This window comes from Cinclus cinclus, chromosome 2, assembly GCF_963662255.1.
Source record: "Cinclus cinclus chromosome 2, bCinCin1.1, whole genome shotgun sequence".
In the NCBI taxonomy this organism is placed as follows: Eukaryota; Metazoa; Chordata; class Aves; order Passeriformes; family Cinclidae; genus Cinclus; species Cinclus cinclus.
The window spans coordinates 106614771-106635449 of NC_085047.1; the positions used below are offsets into that span (position 1 = coordinate 106614771).

Consider the following 20679-nt stretch of genomic DNA (forward strand, 5'->3'; position numbering starts at 1 on the left):
CAACAGAAAGCCAGAGCCTCTCCTCTCCTGACATGAGCTAATCTACAATGCCGTTTGTGCAGGGAAAGTGAACCCAGTTTCAGCATCCAACACTGGGAAAAGCTGGGGCCCCTGGTACCTCCCTCTAGTGCAAACACCAGTCCTCTGTATCTCAGGGAGCCCAGCCTTATTTTCTCCTGAACTTCTTTTGCTTCTTGACGCCAGTGGAAAAAACCTATGATCTATGTTTTCTGCTGCCAGCTAACCATTTTTATAGTCCTAAATTTCCTCAGATGCTGTGCATAGGGAGCATTTAACTCAAAGCTAAAGGCAATAGAGTATTTTAAGCATGACAATGCCAATGCTGTTTCTTTTTCTCATTCATTCCAACAAAATTTGTAAAAAGAATAGGAGAAAGATGAAAGATTTAACTTTCATCCCTTTCCTCCACCTTCTGACCAAATTCCTGTTGCCCTTACAATAATCAAGTTATTTTCACTTTTGTGTGGGGAAAAACAACCTACTTGTTATAATCTATGGTTGATTTTGTTACTTACTAGTGAGAAGTGCCATTGATCATCCAGAACAGTTACAGGTTAATCTTCAGCCAGGGAGAGGAACCTTCTAGAAATTAATTCTCAGAGTGGTACTGACAGGAGCTAAGCAGAAATTGATTAATGACAGACCACAAATTGCAGATTATATAACAGGTGGAGCACAGACTACAATTCTATCTTTTTCAGAAGTTTTTTAGTTAAAGAAGACAAGTTTACAGTCTATCACTCTAGTAATAAAAATGCAATGCATAAGGAGAAAGAATGCTCATCTGCAATGTTATGTATTGACAAGTATGACTTTCATGCAGGATAAAAGTCTTCATAATCTTATTAAATCATAGACTGTGCTGTAAATACGGGTTATTATCTAATTATGTGATTATTTTTTGGAAGTCCTCTCTGTATGTCTGCAGGTAGAACTCTACAGCAAAAATAACCTCAAATTCTACCTTTACATTACTCTTTTAACTGTATAGGTATTATTTTAAAAGTTTAATAATATACTGGTGTTTTTCCTGGGACAGACAGCAGAGCTAAGGTAACATGTTTTTGTGCATTTTTCAAAGTATCTCCTTCCCTTTCTTCCCACTGTCATCTACACAGTATTGTCATCTACACGTTATTATCATCTAATTTCCTACCCTTAGCCTCTTTTATGCTTTTAGTTTGTTTTTATCAGTCATAGGTGTTCTCAGTGGGCATATATGAATCCTGTTGACTGTAAATTAATGAGGGGTAGTTAAAACAAGTTGGGTTTTTTTCTGTCAAGAAAAAAAAATAAAGATTTTCACTGAAATAAATTGTTTAGAGAAAGAGCTTAAAGTTGCCCATGAAAATATATTTGAAAAATATGCAAGGTAATATCTCCTAGATGGAAATAATTTTGAGGAAAACCACCTTGTTTTAAACTCATTATTTCTTAATGCATAAACATCATATTAATATTTCCTGTACAATGTAATAGCAAATTCTGAATAGAAAGTAATTCCAAATTATCTCCATATGATTATTACTGATAACAGAATTGCTGACAAACATTAAATTGTGGTACCATTCACATTATAGTGTAAATCTGGTTTATTACTTACAGACTTGAATGTGTTATATGCATTTTCAGTGAGTTGAATGCAATTTCACACAGTGGTAGTGATGAGTGACAATTAAGACTTAAAATAGAAAAGAAACTAGTTCTTTTCTAACCTCTGAAAAGAAACCCCAGGTGTTATATCTCCTTTTACCAAAAAGCTTCACCATACTTCTGAAATTTCTGAAAGAAAACTCATTATATGAAATACAGAACAATGAGTTATATTTCCACTTCTGTTACTTGGACCTGAGTACTTGTTCAGTCCAGTGAATCTCTGAGTTTTGGTGGAAGCAAAACCGTTGAAGAACTCCAACCCACTTGGTCACTACCGACCTCATACAAGTCTATCTTCCACTGTATAAAGCATTCAGTTTTTATTCTGCACTGCAGGAAAAGTTTTTCCAAGACCCTCATCAGGTTTTAGAATTGGAATTGAAATTGGATTGGATTGGATAGAAATTGATTTTTCATTTACCTATGGCCATTGAAGAAGTCTTCAAGTTATCACTGTGCTCAGCAATGCACAGTTCATTCTCCCAGTAGGTTCATGACACAAGGCCAAAGGTCAAATATCAGCTCCTTTCTTGACCCAAACCTAACTAAAAGTGACTAATCTTTCAAACTCAACCTCATCTAAAATCAGTTGAGGAATAGAATACTAAAGACTTCTGCCTGAAAGAAACTCTTCATAAGATCAGTCTTTTAATCAGTCAGGTTTTCCTCATCCTTTAGACAATTGGACTAAGATAACTCCAGTAAAAAGGTTTGCAACATTACTCAGCACGTGCCTAAATCTAGCTTTCCTCTGACAAATCTTAGTTCTGACAATGTGTCAAACAAGTTGGTTTGTTTAACAAATTGCTTTTTAAAACTACTTTTGTATGGCTTTCATCATAGTTCTTCATTTTGTGTAATGTCTAAGTGCAAGTCTAACTTTGATTGGCAAGGATGAAAATATTTTAAAATAAAATGTCACATATTTTCCCATAATCCATGCATAGTTAAATTATTCATTAATGCTATCCTCAAAAAAAAAAAATGCAAATAGTATGTTTTATGATCTTACATCCTTGGAACTCAGTACTCAATTTTTCCCCACATTTTTTGCACCCCTTGGTACCTCTTATATTCATTTCTGTCAGAAGATCTAAACAAAGTAGTACTGTGGGTTGTCTGATTTCTGTAGTACAATTGAAAAATAGAAGCTCTCCTATTAAGGAAGATTCAGGTCATACACAATTAATTAATTTGGGAGGATAACCAAAGATTACTGCAGTTCCACACCATGAGACTTTTTTCCTTCAATCTATATCATAAATTGTCTTTAAAATGTGTTGCTATGTATTTAAATGTAGAATTTTTCAGTAATATTGCAGCTTCTGTATTTTCCCGACCTTATCCTCTTTTGAACTAACATACTGTTGGAGATAATGTAATTAGTCTCCTACTGGGAACAGGTATCCTGAACTTCTCAGCAGGAATAAAAATGCAGTCGGTAAGAATATACTTCTATTACAATAATTTACTATCTCTCTTCCAATAACACTGGAAATCCAACAGCACCAAGACTCAGATATGTTTCCTGCCATACTAATGAATAGATTAGCAAGATCCCTGCATTGCATTTGCACACATGTATGCTTATGTATATATATAATTCCAAACCTGACTAGTTCTTTTTCATAAGGGAATCAGGAATACATATTATTTATTTTAATAAAAAATAAAGAAAGACAACCAGGTCCAAATAACTCTAATAAATAAAATTAAACCACTGCACTGAAAATAATTTTGAAAATCATAAATACATTTAGTTGGCTTCAGTCAATTCTGCAGACATCCACAGGCACACATGACCTATGCTGGCAGAAAGCATATGTGCTAAGAAATAATTTCATAATGAAGCTAATGAGTAGCCCAAATCCACTTCTACTGCTTTCAGAAGTACTATTGTCATGCAGTATCAATCAGTAATTATTCACAACAGTATCCGTATTGAATATCCATACAGGATATTCACACATATCCATCTAGGTACCTTTACTACAACCAGATGATTTTTTTTGGCAATTTAAGGCAAACAAACAAAAAGCTTAAAAAGTAAAGAACATATTTTATACATAGGTGTATTAGATGCGTGCATGCTGTATAAAGCTGTGGTTCCATATGCTATAACAAATACTGTACTAAGTGGGGGGATGGGGGGGAAGGGGGGAAGAAAGGGAAAAAAATAAAAGAGGAAAAAAGCCCGTACTTCTTCATTTTAAAACTGTGAGTATGTTTTTTTTTGTTGCTAACTTAAACTCTGGCTACTCTTTATGGCTGATCTCTGAAATGAGACTCAGAGAAGTGTTCTGTGTTAGCCAGGAATCCTTCCTTCTTCCTTTAGAAGAAACGCACCCCTGCCTAACCAAACCTTCATGTTACAACACAGCAGTTCCTCCTCCCCTTCCAAATTATATTCAATGTCTTTATCATTCCTTTAGTAACTGAAGGCTATGGAAGTATACCTAAACAAACTGAGAACTGCCTCTAACCAAACCCTATCTCTTTGTGAGTTAAATCATCCAAGACAAGCAGAGAATGGAAATCACTTTAGGCCACAAAGTTACAAAGATTTATTTATGTGCTAACCTGAAGCTCTGTGAATAGTCCTGTTGACTTCAGAGGGATTACTTATAGTCCATGAAGTTGAGCAATCTGCATAAGTGATTGCAAAATTGAAACCTTAGATAGACTGTAATTGGATTTTGAAAAAGGCTCAGAAAATGAATACACAGCTATAAATCACATGTGCTCAAATAGTTATAAATCACCAAAAAAAAAGAATGCTCAAAATATAATTCTTTTTCTTAGTAGTTCAGCTGTATGAAGGCTAATTAATGAATAAAATTAATTTTATATTTTTACGGATCACTGAAAATAAAGTCCCCGAAGCATGTCATACAAGTCAAAAGATATGAATCTTTGGCACTTTTGTTTACTTTCTTCTTACAACTTCCATTATGATAAGTGAATTACCTGTAGGACGCAGCAAAACGAAGTTCATTAAATATTAGATCCAGGTGAAAATCAAAAACATAACCTACAAATGTTTCCAATAATTAAGAAAGAAAACGTATAAAATGAGTGCATTTATTACAAGCCATATATGCTAGATGTTTGGAGAAGACATGTGCTTTGTTTTAATTAGCTGTCTGTTTCCCTGAGTTGCTTGGCCAATGCCTCCTGATAAGGAGAAAAAATTGTAGTCTTTTGTCAAAATGCTTGTAACAAATCTTGTTTTAAATTGAAGCTATTTATTCAGAAACCAATCTACTACTGCTGCAGCAATCAATGTGTTTTCCTTGGAGTAGAACTGCTCCTGTGCTACTGGAAGACTATTGTTAATTGCCTGTAACTAAATGATTGCTGTGTTTCTGGATGTAACTTTCTGGCACTTGCTCGTTTGTTGTGTTTAACAGAATGCCTGTTGCCCCAAGGGTTAGCCGAGTGATTTTCCTCTACTATTTTCAAAATTCAGTCTCAGCTCCTTAAGGAGGGCCAGGTCTGTAATTTGAGCAACACAGCACAGGGACTAAATAGATTTTAAAAGGTTTGCATTTCTCATAACTTGCTTCTGATGTGGAATTGTGGTGGAATTGAATGTTTTAGTACGTAGCCACTACAGGAAACTTGAATTTCAGCTGGAAAAACAGATCACACTTCAAAGGGAGTGTAATGCCTGCTGCAGCAACTGTGCCCAAATCACACTGTAAAGGGAACAATAAAGCAGCAGAAAAAAATGTTGTTGTAAAGGTAACCATGGGCTGCAACCTTGCTGCTACTCTTTAACTTGCCTTTAACAGGCACTATGTCATTGCTAGAACTGCTGACACACACATCACCAACCCCCTTGGCACTTGCAGAGCGTTTTTCAGGAGTAAGCTATGGTAGGGAGGAGCCAGAACACCTCCCCCAGTTATCTTTGGGAAAACCTAGGCATATAAATGTGAAGTGCCTTCAGACACCTGAGGGGACAACAGCAGAGGCAGGACTGAACCTTCTGCTTCTTGTGCCTACAGTTCAGCTCAACACAGAGTAACACCATTCTAAAATCCCTGAGGCATCTCAGAGCCAGCCAGTGGCCTTTTAGGGTGCAGTTTCGCATCCTGCAGAAACACAAACTCAGGGCCCAAAAACAATCATCCACTGTGCCCAGGCCAATCCCCCTGCCTTCCATAGTACTGCACAGATGGTGCTTCCACAGATGAGGCTGTCCCACTTCCAGCACTTTGGGGCAAGCTCAGGCATCTCATGGGCTGGGTGTAAGGATGCAGCAATCTGCTGGGCTAGTCATTGCCCCTCTCCGCCTCTGAACCCTGACAAACTGCATCCAAAACACACAGTGAACATGTGCTGATAGATGCTGTCCAGCACAGAGGAAAGTACAAGCTGGCTCTGTTAGATCAATAAACCATGAAACTTCCTTTGCAAACAAATCTGTTTAGAAAAGAACCACTTTATCTGTGTACGATCACCATGGCTCAGCAGTAACACATGAAAAGGTAATTGCTAATATGTTTCAGGCTGACTAGAGAATTTTGCTGTTTGCTTTGATGGCCTAATTAAGAACAGTTTCATGTGCTTTCAGATAAATTTTACTGAAGCAAATATAAAGGCATAATCTTACTTTACGAGGAAACACATAACTAAGGGGGACTCTGATGGCAAAAGCGATGCAGTGTATTAGTCTGATTTCATGCACAATGACAGAAGACAGATGAATACCTGCAGTTATTTCTTTCCATCTAATATGAAAATCATTAGTTTAGAGAAAACTTCTGTTTTACACTTGTGAAGATTTTCTTTGCCTTTAGTGAGTCATAACAGCAGGCACATAAATAGAGTACTTTGCACCTAGCAACCTGAAATATTAAAGCCTTTCTTCTAGTTACCATTGAACAGCTTCATCACCTGTATTACAAAATGATAAACAGGGTATAGTAAGCCAGTGCAGAGTAATTTCCATTTCCATTTATATTCTAAAATACTGCATTACTTGTCTATGAAAACCATATTTTGTTGAATATTTTTCATAACATTTCCCTCTCTGGACTAGAAAAGTATTGGGAGTTTGAAATAACCACGTCAGTCTTAAAAATATCTGACACAAAGGAGTTTCCAGTGCAGTTTTGGAAAGAATGACATGGAATATAAATGCCTTTTTATTTTATGTTATTACACTTTTAGTGTCTTCTAGAGAGCAATGAAATCATCTTATAGTTGCCTCATAATAATAAAAAAAGGTGCGTGATTCTCAGTAGATGCTGTCAAATAAATACGATTGTCAATTTTTCTTCTAACCATTTCTTTCTATAATTCAATTGTATTGTGCTGTATTATCAAATCTGCTCAACCACACACATATACAAAAAAGGTTACTCCAGGTCCACGCTACTTCACTCAGACAGAGGCTGCCCACCAGAAGAGGACACTGTGAAGATAACCCTTGTTCCAGTGCAGATTTTTTTTATGAAGCAGACTCTCTGTCTTATATTTCCAAGATCTGGTGTTTTTTCATTCCTCAAAACTGGTGATTTTGAAAAACATGGAAGGTCTTCAGACAAGCCATCTAGTGATTTCAAATTACAAAATTGTTAGCGACTCTTCTCCTACCCTCCTTTTTTGAAACTACCTCTTTTCAGTCAATGAGCAAATGAAAACAAAGCTCTGTGAGCTTCCTTCAAACTGGAGGCAGCAAAATTCCATGGTGACATATTCCCTTTAGCCTGAAAAGTGGCTCCATTGCTGGTGCTGGACACCTTTGGTGGCTACAACTGACACTCCCTGTCCTCAGGAATGGAGCTCCATGGTGACGATCTCAACCCATCCTGTGAGCACCACAGAACACCAAGGGGTCAGTCTGAATGGGAATGTCACAACAGACAAACCAGGACTGTGTGCTGTGTCTACACATCAGCTAAGCCCACTGGGAGAGAAGTGATAATAAGCTGCATACCTCTGGGAAACTGCTAAAAATATTAACATAAATATAAATCAGATGTGACATTGTAGGGTTCCTTGGATAATGTATCTTCACATCTCTCGAGTGTTTTATGAGGTTTTTTAATTTTTGTTTTTATTTTGGAATAAAGAATCGAACCCTTAATCTTGTCCAGTTTGCCTACATCCTATTTGTATATGGAATAAAGGAAGAGCTGGTTTTGCATTATAGTCCTCAAAAAGGAAACATTTGCCTTTCCTTTCACTCTAAGTCAAATGGCAACATTTATCTAGGTAAAGCAAACAGTGATCTATCTACAGAAGGAAAAAAAGAAGAGAGTAATAAAATATATCGTATAAATGCACATACTCATAGACAAACACACACACATATCCTCAGCAAAATTTATTTTTCAAATTAGCAATTCATATGTTGTATCAGAGGGAAAAAACAGCTTATTGAAGAATAAAAAAATCCACCAGTTAGGTATTCATTCAAGGGCTTTATAATGAAATAAATACATAAATAACCCATTGTTCATTATCTTATTTAATGTTTAACAGAAGTGAAAGATCTGCTGCTTATCTTACTGTGGTTTGGAATGTGGCTGCTACTGAGTTTTGTAATTCTTTGCAGAGCTGATGTACACAGTTGAGCTTGCTGGTGGACTTGGTGCTATTCTGCTGCTACTTGTTTGTTTAGTGACTATCTACAAATGCTACAAAATAGAGATTATGCTCTTCTACAGAAATCATTTTGGAGCAGAAGAACTAGATGGAGGTAAGGGAGCTTCTTAGAACATTTTCTACTTTCTAAGAATATCTGTCTTTTATTTCTCTCCACCAAGGCCCAAATTTCATTTCAGTTCAAGATGTGTTAACAGCTGCAATTTTAGGTGCTGAATTGAATATACATTCCTCTTACAGCACATAAGCAGTCACTGCTGAACTGATGTATGTGCTGCTCTCAGGAGCTCCAGAAGACATCCGTGTCCTTTAGATTTTTATTCCCAACACTGAATGTAAACTGCGAACATCTATGCATTAAAGATTTTCACTTCCTGTCAGTACTGAAAGCCAGCTTTGCGTCTCTGTGAGCAAGGGGGGTTCTCCCTAATTGTATTCAAAAAATAGGTAGAGGTTGAAGTGAATCTCAATTTACTGCTTGTTCAAACTGATCAGTTTCAATAAACTGTACTGAGTTTTTCAGAAATGTGCTCAGTAGTTTACTTGCTTGAGTTCATTTACTTAATCACTGGGCAGGCTGCAAATGGTCATTAAAGTTGCTCTGTGATTCAAGAACATACAGCCTAAACAAAAGTAATCCACAATATATGCACCATCTCTGTCAAATGTTAGATGCATTTTAATCTTTATCTTTTTAAGGACTGAAGGAGGAAGTCTTCTTTGCCTCTAACCTTACTAATCAAAATTGTTGTTGAACAGCAGACTGGGTTGAGCTGCAGTGTCTGATTAATTAGATTTGGTTTCTAGGGTCAGAGTTCCTGATGTTTTGGGTTACTACTATGTCTTTGGTCACAGGACCTTTTTTTCTGCAGAAATAGTAATGAAAGGGGGTTTTTTTTGCAGGTCAGGGTAGTAGCCTGTAGGCAGAAGCTGCTGTGATATATTAAAGTAAATAAGTACTGATAAACAAGTGATGACTAAATCTGTCACTGATAAGGAAAAGAGCAGTTGAAGAATTACAGGTCCTTTTATGTAAGACTTCCATAATAAAATCACTGGAGAATGACCCATTTCTGCCTCTTATCTAAAAATGCACAAGGATTCAAAATAGAAAATTTTCAAAACAACAAGCCCAAGAACATCAGAACATTTTGTAACCTTCTACAGTATTTACAAAAAATGAATTAATGTAGGAACTCAGTGAGGAAAGAAGTCTGATTTTCCCATTTATTTTGCTGAGGAGGAAACTGAGGCCCAGATGGACTGTGAGTCATGGAGCATTTTGACAGACACCTTCTTTTTTTTCAGAAGATGAGATCCTCTCCTATCCACAAAGCAGCTACCAGTTTAAATGGACATGCTTACTTCCATAAATTATGGGAATTTAGTAATAGTCATATTAGAATATATAGAAATAGACACTTAAAATAATAGTTGTTTAGATAGATGTAATTTACTTTTTTCTCTCTTAGTACCAGTAATTCTTGCTTTTATAGTTGTCATTCATAATTTTCTCAAATAATTCCAATTATTTGGTGGACTTACTCTGCCAGGTGTTACACCCTTGCCTCTCTTGTGTCATCCCAAACATTGGTCACTTGGGGACAGCAATACTTGAATCATGGGTTTTACACATCAAAAAAGTTACCTCAAAAGGATACTGTTCTGTGATTCAAAAGGCTAAAAAACAATATCCATTCAGTTTATCCTTCTCAGCAAAGATCATTGTTAAAGAAGGTCAAGCATGGATTCTCCTTAGAAGATGAGTGCAAACACTAATATCTTGGGTGGTTAACCACAGCAATATAAAAAGAAAAATACTACTTACAAATTCCTAATGAAAATATGTAGATTTTACCATGTTCAATATGCTGGATAAAACCCATTGTGCTAATCAAGTGACTGCAGCTGCACATTTCATTCTGTTTCTTTCACTTACACTCATGCAAAAGAAGGATGATGAAGAAAAAATGTTCCACAGAAGCCCAAGACACGGCTTGTACAGAAATAAATTGCAGACATACACTGAGATCCCTTCCTTTGGCTTAGTTTGTTATTGACAGACACAAAATACTGAACTCTAAAATCCTATTCTAACCTCATCTCCTGCAGTGCAGTAGCAGAGCGCCCACGTTCTATTCATAATTTACACCATGTTCTGTCATTCTTCAGGACACCATGGAGATAAGTAAACATCTAAATATCGCAGTCTTCTCTTTTTTTATTTTTTTTTTTAATGTACCCTGTATTGTTACCAGAGAGGATTTGAAACACTTTAAAGGTGAGGTCCAATTAAAGTCTTCAGTTGAAAATCTATTTTAAAATTCAATGCTTCATTTCTTCCCTGATCAGAGAACCAGCCCTTCAGGATGTCAAATCTCCTCACAATTCCTTTTTCCTTTCCAAGGCTTAGACACATTAGTTTTTCTCAGGCTAACTAGCGTACGCATTTTTGTGGGAGGCACGGATAAATTGTGAGGAATTATTTGAAAACAAGGTATTTAACCCTTACAGCTAATGCAACTCAATTTATTACTTTCTGTAGGGATACTGCAGATGAAACAAATGATCACAGCTGTCGATTCCTCATTTCTCGAACTTACCGTGTTGCATTTCCCAATGTTTTTTCTCAGCCTGAGGACAAGACTCTCCTGTTTTTACTCTCTCCTGCAAACACTGCAGCTCAGTCCTGGGAATGTGAATTGAAGTCCCCATTTTGTGTTTTCATGGTTGATTCCCTGCTTTTCCTACTAATTTGGAATATAGCAATATTGCTGCTTCTCCTCTCACTCCACGCCTGTACTTTCCAACCACATGGGAGCTGGCACCACACATGGGGATGATGTGATGGACACCACAATGTGTCCTTCAGTGCAGAGGAGCACAGGGTTCCCCTGTCCAGCCAGGAGACCTCACTGGGAATGTCAGACAGCTCCCTCGGCTGCTGGAGCACAAGGGCAAGAGAAACACTCTGACCCTTGACAAAGCAGTAGCTTTTTTACCTGCAGGTGTTTGGCATGACCTTGCTTCTGTGAGCCATAACTCACCACTACCACCTTGCTGGCCAGAAACTCCCAAATCTGTTTAAGAGGAAAAATCCAGTTCAAGATCTCTCCTCATATGCAGTAAAGATGATAGCTTGAAGTGCTATTCAAACAAAGAAATGTCCTGTACTATTCTGAAAACAACATTTTCACAAATGGATACTTCACTGGAAACTTCTGAGGGCTAATCTTTGTCAAATGTCAGGTAACCTTTTTAGTTTTGCAGCTTTAAACTTAAAAGCTTATTTTTAAAAGCCTTGTCCATAAAGCACACTTTAGGGACTCAAATGATATTAGTGAAAGCCACTTTTAGAAGTGATTTCTTCTATTTTATTGTTCATTGAACTTCAACAAAAGAGATTTTATACCATACCATTCTCTGTGGATCGTTCTAACAGTTGCTTTTCATGTATTTTTATTTTCCAAGGACCTTCTCTTGCTGTTGTTCCCAGTTCTTAAATTACTTTATGAAAAAAAGTATTGTACTTTAACTGACAGAGTGAAAATACAAATTACCATTTATGAGTACCTGTGATTAACACATGCCCTGACTTCTTTGTAGCTTGCACTATGTGACCTTTGTATCAGAAGAGATATTACTACTGTATAGAAATCTGCTCTTTATCTATATATAAGCTGACTTCCAGGCACCCTAAAATCAGTGGAAATTTTCCCATTATTATATCTAGAACAACTTTTTCCTCTGTACTGTTCCTGCTCATCAAATTGTGCAAAGATCAGTCCCCAGGCATGACAGCTACATCAGCCACAGTGAGGGTGCAGAGTCACTTTTCTCAGTAGTGCCAGTTATGATGCTGCCTCAGAGTGGACAGGAGGCTCAAAGTGGCTAAAAGAGCTATTTTCAACTTTTTTTTTTTTTATTCCATTTCAAGACATGAGAGGTTCCAGTGCATACATACATGACTGTAGGCCAGTTTTAATTGACATTATAGATAAATCCAGAAGTCTATGGATGACAGGCTAAACACTATTGGACATGGTCAGATAGGTAAGAGTACTCAAAAGTTTCTATGTGTGTTTGTGTTTTAGATTCTAGTTTCAGAGGCAAAGCTATATGATACAGCCAGGAGTAGAAGCAGTTTGCAGGTATCTGCCACTACTGCTACCTGGACAGATTTTTAACCTATTAAATTGGTGGAAATTTTTTTATCAAGAAATTAATAAGCAAAGGTGAACACAATCTTAAAATTAAATTTTTAAAAAATAAAAGGGACAAAAGAAGAACGTTTAAACTTTGAGGTTTCCAACTATGAGGTTGGAAAAACAAGTAGTAAATGAGGACAACATCTGATCAAATGTGTTGTAAATAGCTTTCTAATGAAATGTACATATATATACTTTCTCACGTCTGTGCTCACAAGAAGTTAAGCTTTAGGCTCTAGAGCAAAAAGAAGAGTGTAGACAACTGATAGCTAGGAAGTGAGAGCTTTGTTTAAGAGCTGAAATTATGAGCTTCACAATGACCCTTGGTGCCTTTAGGTTCTATCAGGTGTTTCTTAAATATTTGGCAGGAACTCATTGTGGTGTCCTCAGTCTTCTTCTCAGCTTTCTTTGCCATGGAAACCTTGGTGAATTGAGGGGAGCCACGACCCCTGTGCAGCTCCATTACAGGGAAGGCAACTGGGCCCACGCCTGGGGAGTTTCAGTTCTGGAAAAGGGAAAGTGGCTGCTTTGTTTGTTTGTTTTCCACCACATTATTGAAATAAAGCAAGGTGCTCCTAATAAGAGTAAAATGTGCCACTGCTGAGCTCTCTCAGTTCCTGAAGTCTTGTTTGGATTTGGAACATGGCATCTGTACTGTTTCTTGGCTGGGCTGTTTGCCCTTTCATGAGAGATGAATTTCTGCTTCTTGCTGAGGGAAAGCAAATCAATGCTCAAATTAGGAGACTGATGAAACTGGTTCTTCCTTGTAGTTCCTGTTGCACTCGGGAGTCCTTATGATTTTGTCCTTGTTATTATTTAGCTGCAAAAGGCTAGCAGGGTTCATGGATGAACCTATGGGAATGCCTAGTTAATATCTTATTAACTGTCCAGGACAAGAGAAAGTAAGAAATATTTCTTAGTGATTTCCTGGGTTTCATCCCAGTGAAACTCTTGAGCAGCAAGAAATGACAATGCTTTTCTGTGTGAAATGGCAAGGTTCCTGTGTGACTAAGTTATTAACTTTCAAATATAACTTTTACCATTGGTTTAAGCACCACCAAAGCACTTGTGCTATGCATGTATAGCTAGACTGAAATTACTGCTGAAGTTAGTGACTTTGCAATTACTGAATCTTCCCTGGGGACACACAAAATAAGTTTGCAATAGCAGTCTCACCACTCATTTATATACTCTTATTGGCTATTGGCAAATTGTGACGATAAGAAATCCTGCTCTATGAATATCAATTTCAAATTCTATTAAAATCACCTTGGAAAATGCAGCTCTCTTCTTTCTAAACATTACAGGTGATGAAAAGGGATTTTTCTCTTCTTTAATTACGATTTTATTGCTGGAAAACTGTTTCTTTTCACTCTTCTTGTTTATGCTATTTATTTACATCTGAAATGCAATTCAAACAATAAAAACTCAATTTATGTCTCCACTGAATATGGGATTTTCTAGATTCTGTGCATGAAATGTGCTAATTAAAAGGAAAATTTTTGCTTTTTTCTCCCTTCCTATTTCATAGCATCTAAAGTGCCTGTGCAATTTATGTTATATATATATATCTTTAAAAATAAAATATTAACAAGATCATCTTTAGATTCCAAACTAAGAGAGTGTTATAGATTAGAAAGTTCAAATGTAAAGTAAAAAAAAAAAGAGACTACCATAGAATTCAACATTGTTCACTTGCACAGGAATATGAATCATCCTGAGGAATGCTACATTTAAAAACTACTATGCCATGGACAAAAATGTGTGGGTAGTTCTTAATTTTTATTAACATTAAAAGGGCTTGACATTTAAAAATAATAGAAAACGTTACATCAGCAACAGTAAATAGTGTGAGGAAAAGTAAAAGTATTTTGAAAAACCTAGGATTTGAGCATGTTATTCAACTCAACATTAAATGACATTTTTTCATTATGTTAAGGATAACCACTATCCCAATGTATATATTAAATATGGTCCCCAAAATAGTATAGCAAATACACATTAAGAAGTGTCATAATTTCGAAGCAACTACAGTCTCAGAGAAATTTCGAAAGGTTCTTTGCAACCTTTCCTGAAAATGGCACTTTTTATAAGACAAAAGTTTCCTGCATTAGTTTGACTCCATCTCCCTGCAGCATTTGGATTGATCCATTCTCTTGTATCCAAAGCTCTTCTTGAAATCCTGAAACACTGAGTTAAACCAGCGCATTGTTCCTAACTCCTGTAGGAGTATCAGAGTATTTAGAGGGGAGCCTGTGCTCTGCTGAAGGAGAGCAATCAGCTGCCCAGTTTCCTGTTGGTCTGGAAATGGAAGATCTGCCCAACCTTGCTGGCTACACCGAGCTGTGGATGGTCAGCTGCCTCCAGTGCACTGAATATTTCTGAAGGCACTGCAAACTACTCTGAGGATTTCAGGAGCTGACTCCAACATGAGCTGACTCCAGCATCTGGGTCTTAGGGCTTCACTGACATATGGTTCACTATGAAATACAACATTGTGGGACTTCTTCTTGTTTTGATCTCTTAATCTGTCCTGTGCTAAAATGTATCATGCCAGATAAAAGTCAGAATTTGTCACTGGCTTGAACATGGCTGATAAGAAGAAAAATTACTCTGGAAAGTCACTGTGGTTTTTTTAATGTTTATAATTTTTCATGCATATATATGATTTTTCTGTCCCCCATTAGCAAAAATATCTTCAACGTTTAAGTCTAATAAACCCTCAAAGGCCCAAACTGCGGACTTCTTGCAGTGCAACATGGAAATCATCAGAAAACACATACATCTATAATGCAAATTTGATGTTAAATGTGTTTGGTGGTCCCTGTAGAAGAGGAAGTTTTATCTTTCTTTCTGTAGGCACCAGCTTATCATTTCTTCATGTGTAGCTGTTTAGAGCATGCATACAGATGAGTTCTTAGATGTCTGATAGCAATTTACTTACCCAAAGATCCCATTTGCATGTGAAAAAGTAGATGCATATAGAGTCTGGGTTTCATTTTATGCTTACACTGAGCCTTTAAGTGACTGCTGCTGAGCACATCCTTGGAATAACAAGAAGCATTTACAGCTTCATCCCCTAAAATTTATATCACTTCTGTTGGATTAACATTGTAGAAAGTTAGAAGGAGTACGATGGTGTACTCTGCATTTAGATGAGTACCAGAAGGAAAGGGCAGTGTTAAAGAATCCATGTTCCAATGATGCAAAAGGTGCCTTGGCTAGAATCCTGGGGCATTAAGAGAAGTAATCTTTCCGTGTGTTATTAATGAAAATGAGATTTGACCCTCAATGTTTACCCCTCAGGTCTGTCTAAAGCTGTGGCTGAGGGTAGCTCCATGACCATTGCTCACTTACAAACTTCTCACTTTCTGCTCCATAGAATTGTTGAAATGATAGGGCAGTTTGCAATTCACAGCCTGAAGTCTTGCAGTACCAGTGGTTTGGGGTTGACTGAAGCATTTGTGGACTGAATACATCACACCTCCAGCACAAGCTGCATTTGACCTCACTGTGATGAACTTCCAGAGCTTCCCCCTGCCTGATACCTGCTTACATCTCTGCAGATATGCTCTAGACCCCAGCCTTTCTTTGCCCTAAAAATATTAATAAAACTAGGAGGAAAAGATATTTTCCCTGCAATACAGGATGATGCAGCTATGGTTAGTGAAGATGCTTGAGCCACCATGATATGAAAAGTCTGTACTTTTAATAAATGCATAAGTGAGATATTTGCCTATGCAATATGACATCATAGGACAAATAATTTCCCCTCCAATTAAGAAGGTACAAACCATCTTAACAAACAATACTCAGCCTTTAAAATAGTTTGAATTCTGCATTATTTCTTATTATTTATCCCTTTGAGAAATTATGCATTCTCATATTTATTCAAAGACTTTAAACAGAACAGCACTAGTCTCAAGTATGTACCATGGTCATGACCATGAATAAGGTGACAATAGAATATGTCATTGCAGCACCAGCATTTTGTCAGTTGCAATAATTTCCCTATATATTTGTTGACCTCACTGTGCTCTAACTCTTCTGCCGAGTTAACACTGTATTACTGCAGAAACAAAAACCTGCTGTGTATGTCCCTCTATATCATACATGATCCAATCAGTCTTTGTTTAAGACATTGTCAAAAGCAGGAGGTGCTGGTCTTTTATTGAAGGACATTTCTTCATAAATACTCCAAAAAATAATGGAAAATATGAACCATAAAGACAGGGTTTTCCTTTATCCTAGTTTCTTTCTTTTTTTTTTTTTTTTTGGCTGTTGGTTTTCATTTGTTTAGGGTTCCTTTTCTGCATCTATCACAATTTAACAGATAATATCTCACAAAAGATTTGCAAGGTACAGGATGAGCACATGGCCATTTCATGGGCTTAGAAAGTTTAAAAGTAGTAACAGTACAACCAAATATCTTCTGTCATCTGCAAATGTTAATGATTATAGTGCACATGGTTCCTCAGAAGGGAGAGAGGACTGCTCAAGATTAGCACAGCTCCATTAGTTTCATTTACACTCTGCATCCAACCCACAGCTGGCAGGCTTTTAAAAATAATGCTTCCACACTACAAAAAGATACAAAATGAAGAAAGGAGTGGCTCAATAAATATATAAAGTCAGCTCTGACTGAATATAACATTACTTATGACGCACAGTATTTAGAGTATTCAATCAGATCTCTTTTACAAGCAATTGATATTCTGGGTAGTCTGTTCATAATGTTGTCAAGAGTTAGAAGGATGTTAACATATCATTACTCTTGTCATTGATTTTCCTCTGCTCTCTTCACAACAAAAGTCAAAACGTGACCTCTTATTTCACTGAATTAGTTCCAGAGCACTTGGCATTATTGACCTCCTAATGAAAATTAATGGTGGCTCTTTTGATTCAGTATTTTAAGTACACCAAGTACATTTAAAACACAGGCATGGTTATTCCTCATACTGAAGTGAAGTAACACACTGTTAAGTAATGAAATGTACATTAATAATGCAACATTAAATTTGTAAATTTAAGTGCACAGAATTCAAGAAACTTAAACTGTATTATCAGGAGTTTATGCTGGAAAGATTTAAGCTTGGCAATAATTTCAGACCTGGAGAGCTAAAGAGTTTTACAAGGAATGCTGTATGTGCATTTGAAGCATTTTAGCCCCACTTTATAGTAAAATTCTGGAAAGACTGAAATGCTTTTACTGTGCAGCAGAGACATTTGCATATCATGTTAGGTATTTACATGCTCTTCTTTCTCCTTTTATACCAGAGAAGAATGAAAATTCTTCTCAGTGACTTTTGATTTTTGTGCTCATGAGCTATCATCCTGCAGTCGAGTGGATTTCCTTCATGCAAATTCTTATATAAACTGACTTCTGTCAATAGATATGGACCCTCCTTCCATGCATCTGTGTAACTAAGGATTATCTCTACCAGGTGAAACAGGAAAGCTAAATGGAGGCATATCTGGAGACTGGGTGAAAACTTCCCATTTTATCTAAACCATTTCCTATTCCTCAAAAATTCTCCCAGAAACAGTACCTGGGGAAATACCTGGGAAAACTGCTAGAATAAAGAATAAATTAACTTAATTTCCCTCTTTCCTTAGACAACAAAGACTATGATGCATATCTATCCTATACCAAAGTGGATCCTGACCAGTGGAATCAAGAAACTGGAGAGGAAGAAAGATTTGCTCTTGAGATTCTACCAGATATGCTGGAGAAGCATTATGGATACAAGCTGTTCATACCAGACAGAGATTTGATTCCCACAGGAAGTAAGTCATGTCTTTATTCTCATGTGATATTGAAGAAGAAAATGAGTGATTGCAGTGATTGTTTTATCCTTGTTTCTGTACCAACTCCTTCAGAATGTCATCTTTTCTCCTATGTCTTAGAGAATGATGAGGATAAACCACCAAACATTAATTTTCATTTCCTAGTTAATCATTATTAGATTATTATTTAGTAATTGTATTGTTTTAATCGAAGATAAAACAGTGAAGAAAGGCAATGTATAAGTAAAGGAAATGAGACTAACATTTTTCACAGCTTTTGAGAAGTTGCATGTCTAGGAATGAATATCCAGTCATTTCTTTTCAGTTCCTTAGATTTTGTTTGGAAATATTAGCCATGATTCTAAGTATTACAGAAATTCACACAAGGAAAAGGTTGTGTTTGGACTAAGGCAATGGTTGAGTAGTAGCTTCTACACCAGAAAAAAAGTAGTGAATTCTGTCACTGTCCACTGTAGACAAATGTATAGTGGATGCACTTGATCATTCTCAGAGACTGAATACTAGAATTGATTCCAGCTGGTACAAGTAGATCTTTTTCATGTTTCTGTCATGTATTCCAAGTACAGTAATGTTTTGTCAGTGGCAATATTCTTTATGTCTTCAGTGTAACCATATAGACTAAGTTCAATACCGTTAATGAAAGGTAAAAGAAAGGATACTTGGTATAGACAAAGCACAACACAGAATACCAAACAATCTCATGGATATTCTTTAAATCTACAGCAAACTAAACACTAGTTTACAGGTGACAACACTGTTTTTATGAATATGTGTGGCAGGAGCATGAAAGAAAAACAGAATTTTAGCCTATGAAGAAACTTAGAGTATCATTTGGGTTTGAGAATGAGGTCCTGAAGCACATGGCTTCTGCTCTGTTGTCTAACTAGTTGTCTGACTTTGCCTTTTTAAAGGTAAAAATTGTGATGGACATATTTGTTCCAAAGCGATATAGGTGATACAAAGCCATAAGTCATGAACAAACATTCACCATCCATAGCACGTGTGGGAATAGATGTTTTGCAGGATCACAGAATGGCTGAGGTTGAACGGAGCCTGTGGAGGTCACATTTTCCAACCCCCCTGCTCAAGGGAGTCCACATAGAGCAGGTTGCTCCAGATCGTGTTCTGCCAGGCCAGCCTGGCACATTTGCAATTGGTGCTTCTGCATATTTCAGTGAGATCTGGGAGAGGGGATTTGCTTCTGTTGTTTCTCACCAGTATATGTGAGCAGACTGTTTTCTTAGATTGTTTTTCTGAGCAATTGTTTTGTTTTGTAGCCTACATTGAAGACGTGGCAAGATGTGTAGACCAAAGCAAGCGACTGATCATTGTCATGACTCCAAGTTACGTGGTAAGAAGAGGCTGGAGCATCTTTGAACTGGAAACAAGGCTTCGAAATATGTTAGTCACAGGAGAAATCAAAGTGATACTGATTGAATGCAGTGAACTACGAGGAGTTATGAACTACCAGGAGGTTGAGGCACTAAAACATACCATCAAGCTCCTCACTGTCATTAAATGGCATGGACCAAAATGCAACAAGTTGAATTCCAAGTTCTGGAAACGTTTACAGTACGAAATGCCTTTTAAGAGGATTGAACCCATGACAAATGAGCAGGTTTTAGATGTCAGTGAGCAGGGGCCCTTTGGGGAACTGCAGACAGTCTCTGCAATTTCCATGGCTGCTGCCACCTCCACTGCTCTTGCCACTGCCCATCCAGACCTGCGCTCCACCTTCCATAACACATATCATTCACAGATGCGCCAGAAACACTATTATCGAAGCTACGAATACGATGTACCTCCTGCTGGCACCCTGCCACTTACCTCAATAGGTAACCAGCACACCTACTGCAACATCCCCATGACACTTATAAATGGGCAGCGGCCGCAAACAAAAACTAACAGGGAGCAGAACCCCGAAGAGGCTCACACAAACAGTGCCATACTGCCCCTCTTGCCACGGGAGACCAGTATATCAAGTGTCATTTGGTGACCGACACACAAGGGGCTGTCAACCCCCTTGAGTAGGAGCAGAGTCTGCAGTCTGGTGCCTGGAACTACATCCTCGACTGCTGCTGTTAAACATGCATTACAATCGATAACAAACGAGGAAAAACAGGGTCTTGTACATATGTTTTTGCAATTTCTTTGTAGCATCAGTCTTCCTGTTTTACCCATGTCTCTTCCCATTCACATTTTTGACTTTGTTTTATATGTCATTGGAATTTGTATATTTACATTTTTTTAAATGAAGAGACTGCTGTATAGGTAGGAAACTTTTTTGCTTCATTAGTATAGTTTTAGACTTTTTGTTTGTTTGTTTGTTTATAACCTCTCTTGGGAATGCTTGGACAAAGCTATGTTG

At 37.1% G+C, this 20679-nt stretch overlaps 1 protein-coding gene across 1 annotated transcript in view; it reads left to right on the forward strand.

The window, feature by feature from the left end:
• IL1RAPL1 (interleukin 1 receptor accessory protein like 1) overlaps positions 1 to 20307 on the forward strand; it is a 595893-nt gene extending 575586 nt beyond the window's left edge. Inside the window, exons 8-10 of the mRNA XM_062515161.1 lie at positions 8246 to 8389; positions 18120 to 18290; positions 19589 to 20307. Of these exons, the coding sequence (XP_062371145.1) occupies positions 8246 to 8389; positions 18120 to 18290; positions 19589 to 20307 (1034 nt within the window). The remainder of the gene's footprint in view (positions 1 to 8245; positions 8390 to 18119; positions 18291 to 19588) is intronic.
• The last annotated feature ends 372 nt before the right edge of the window (positions 20308 to 20679 follow it).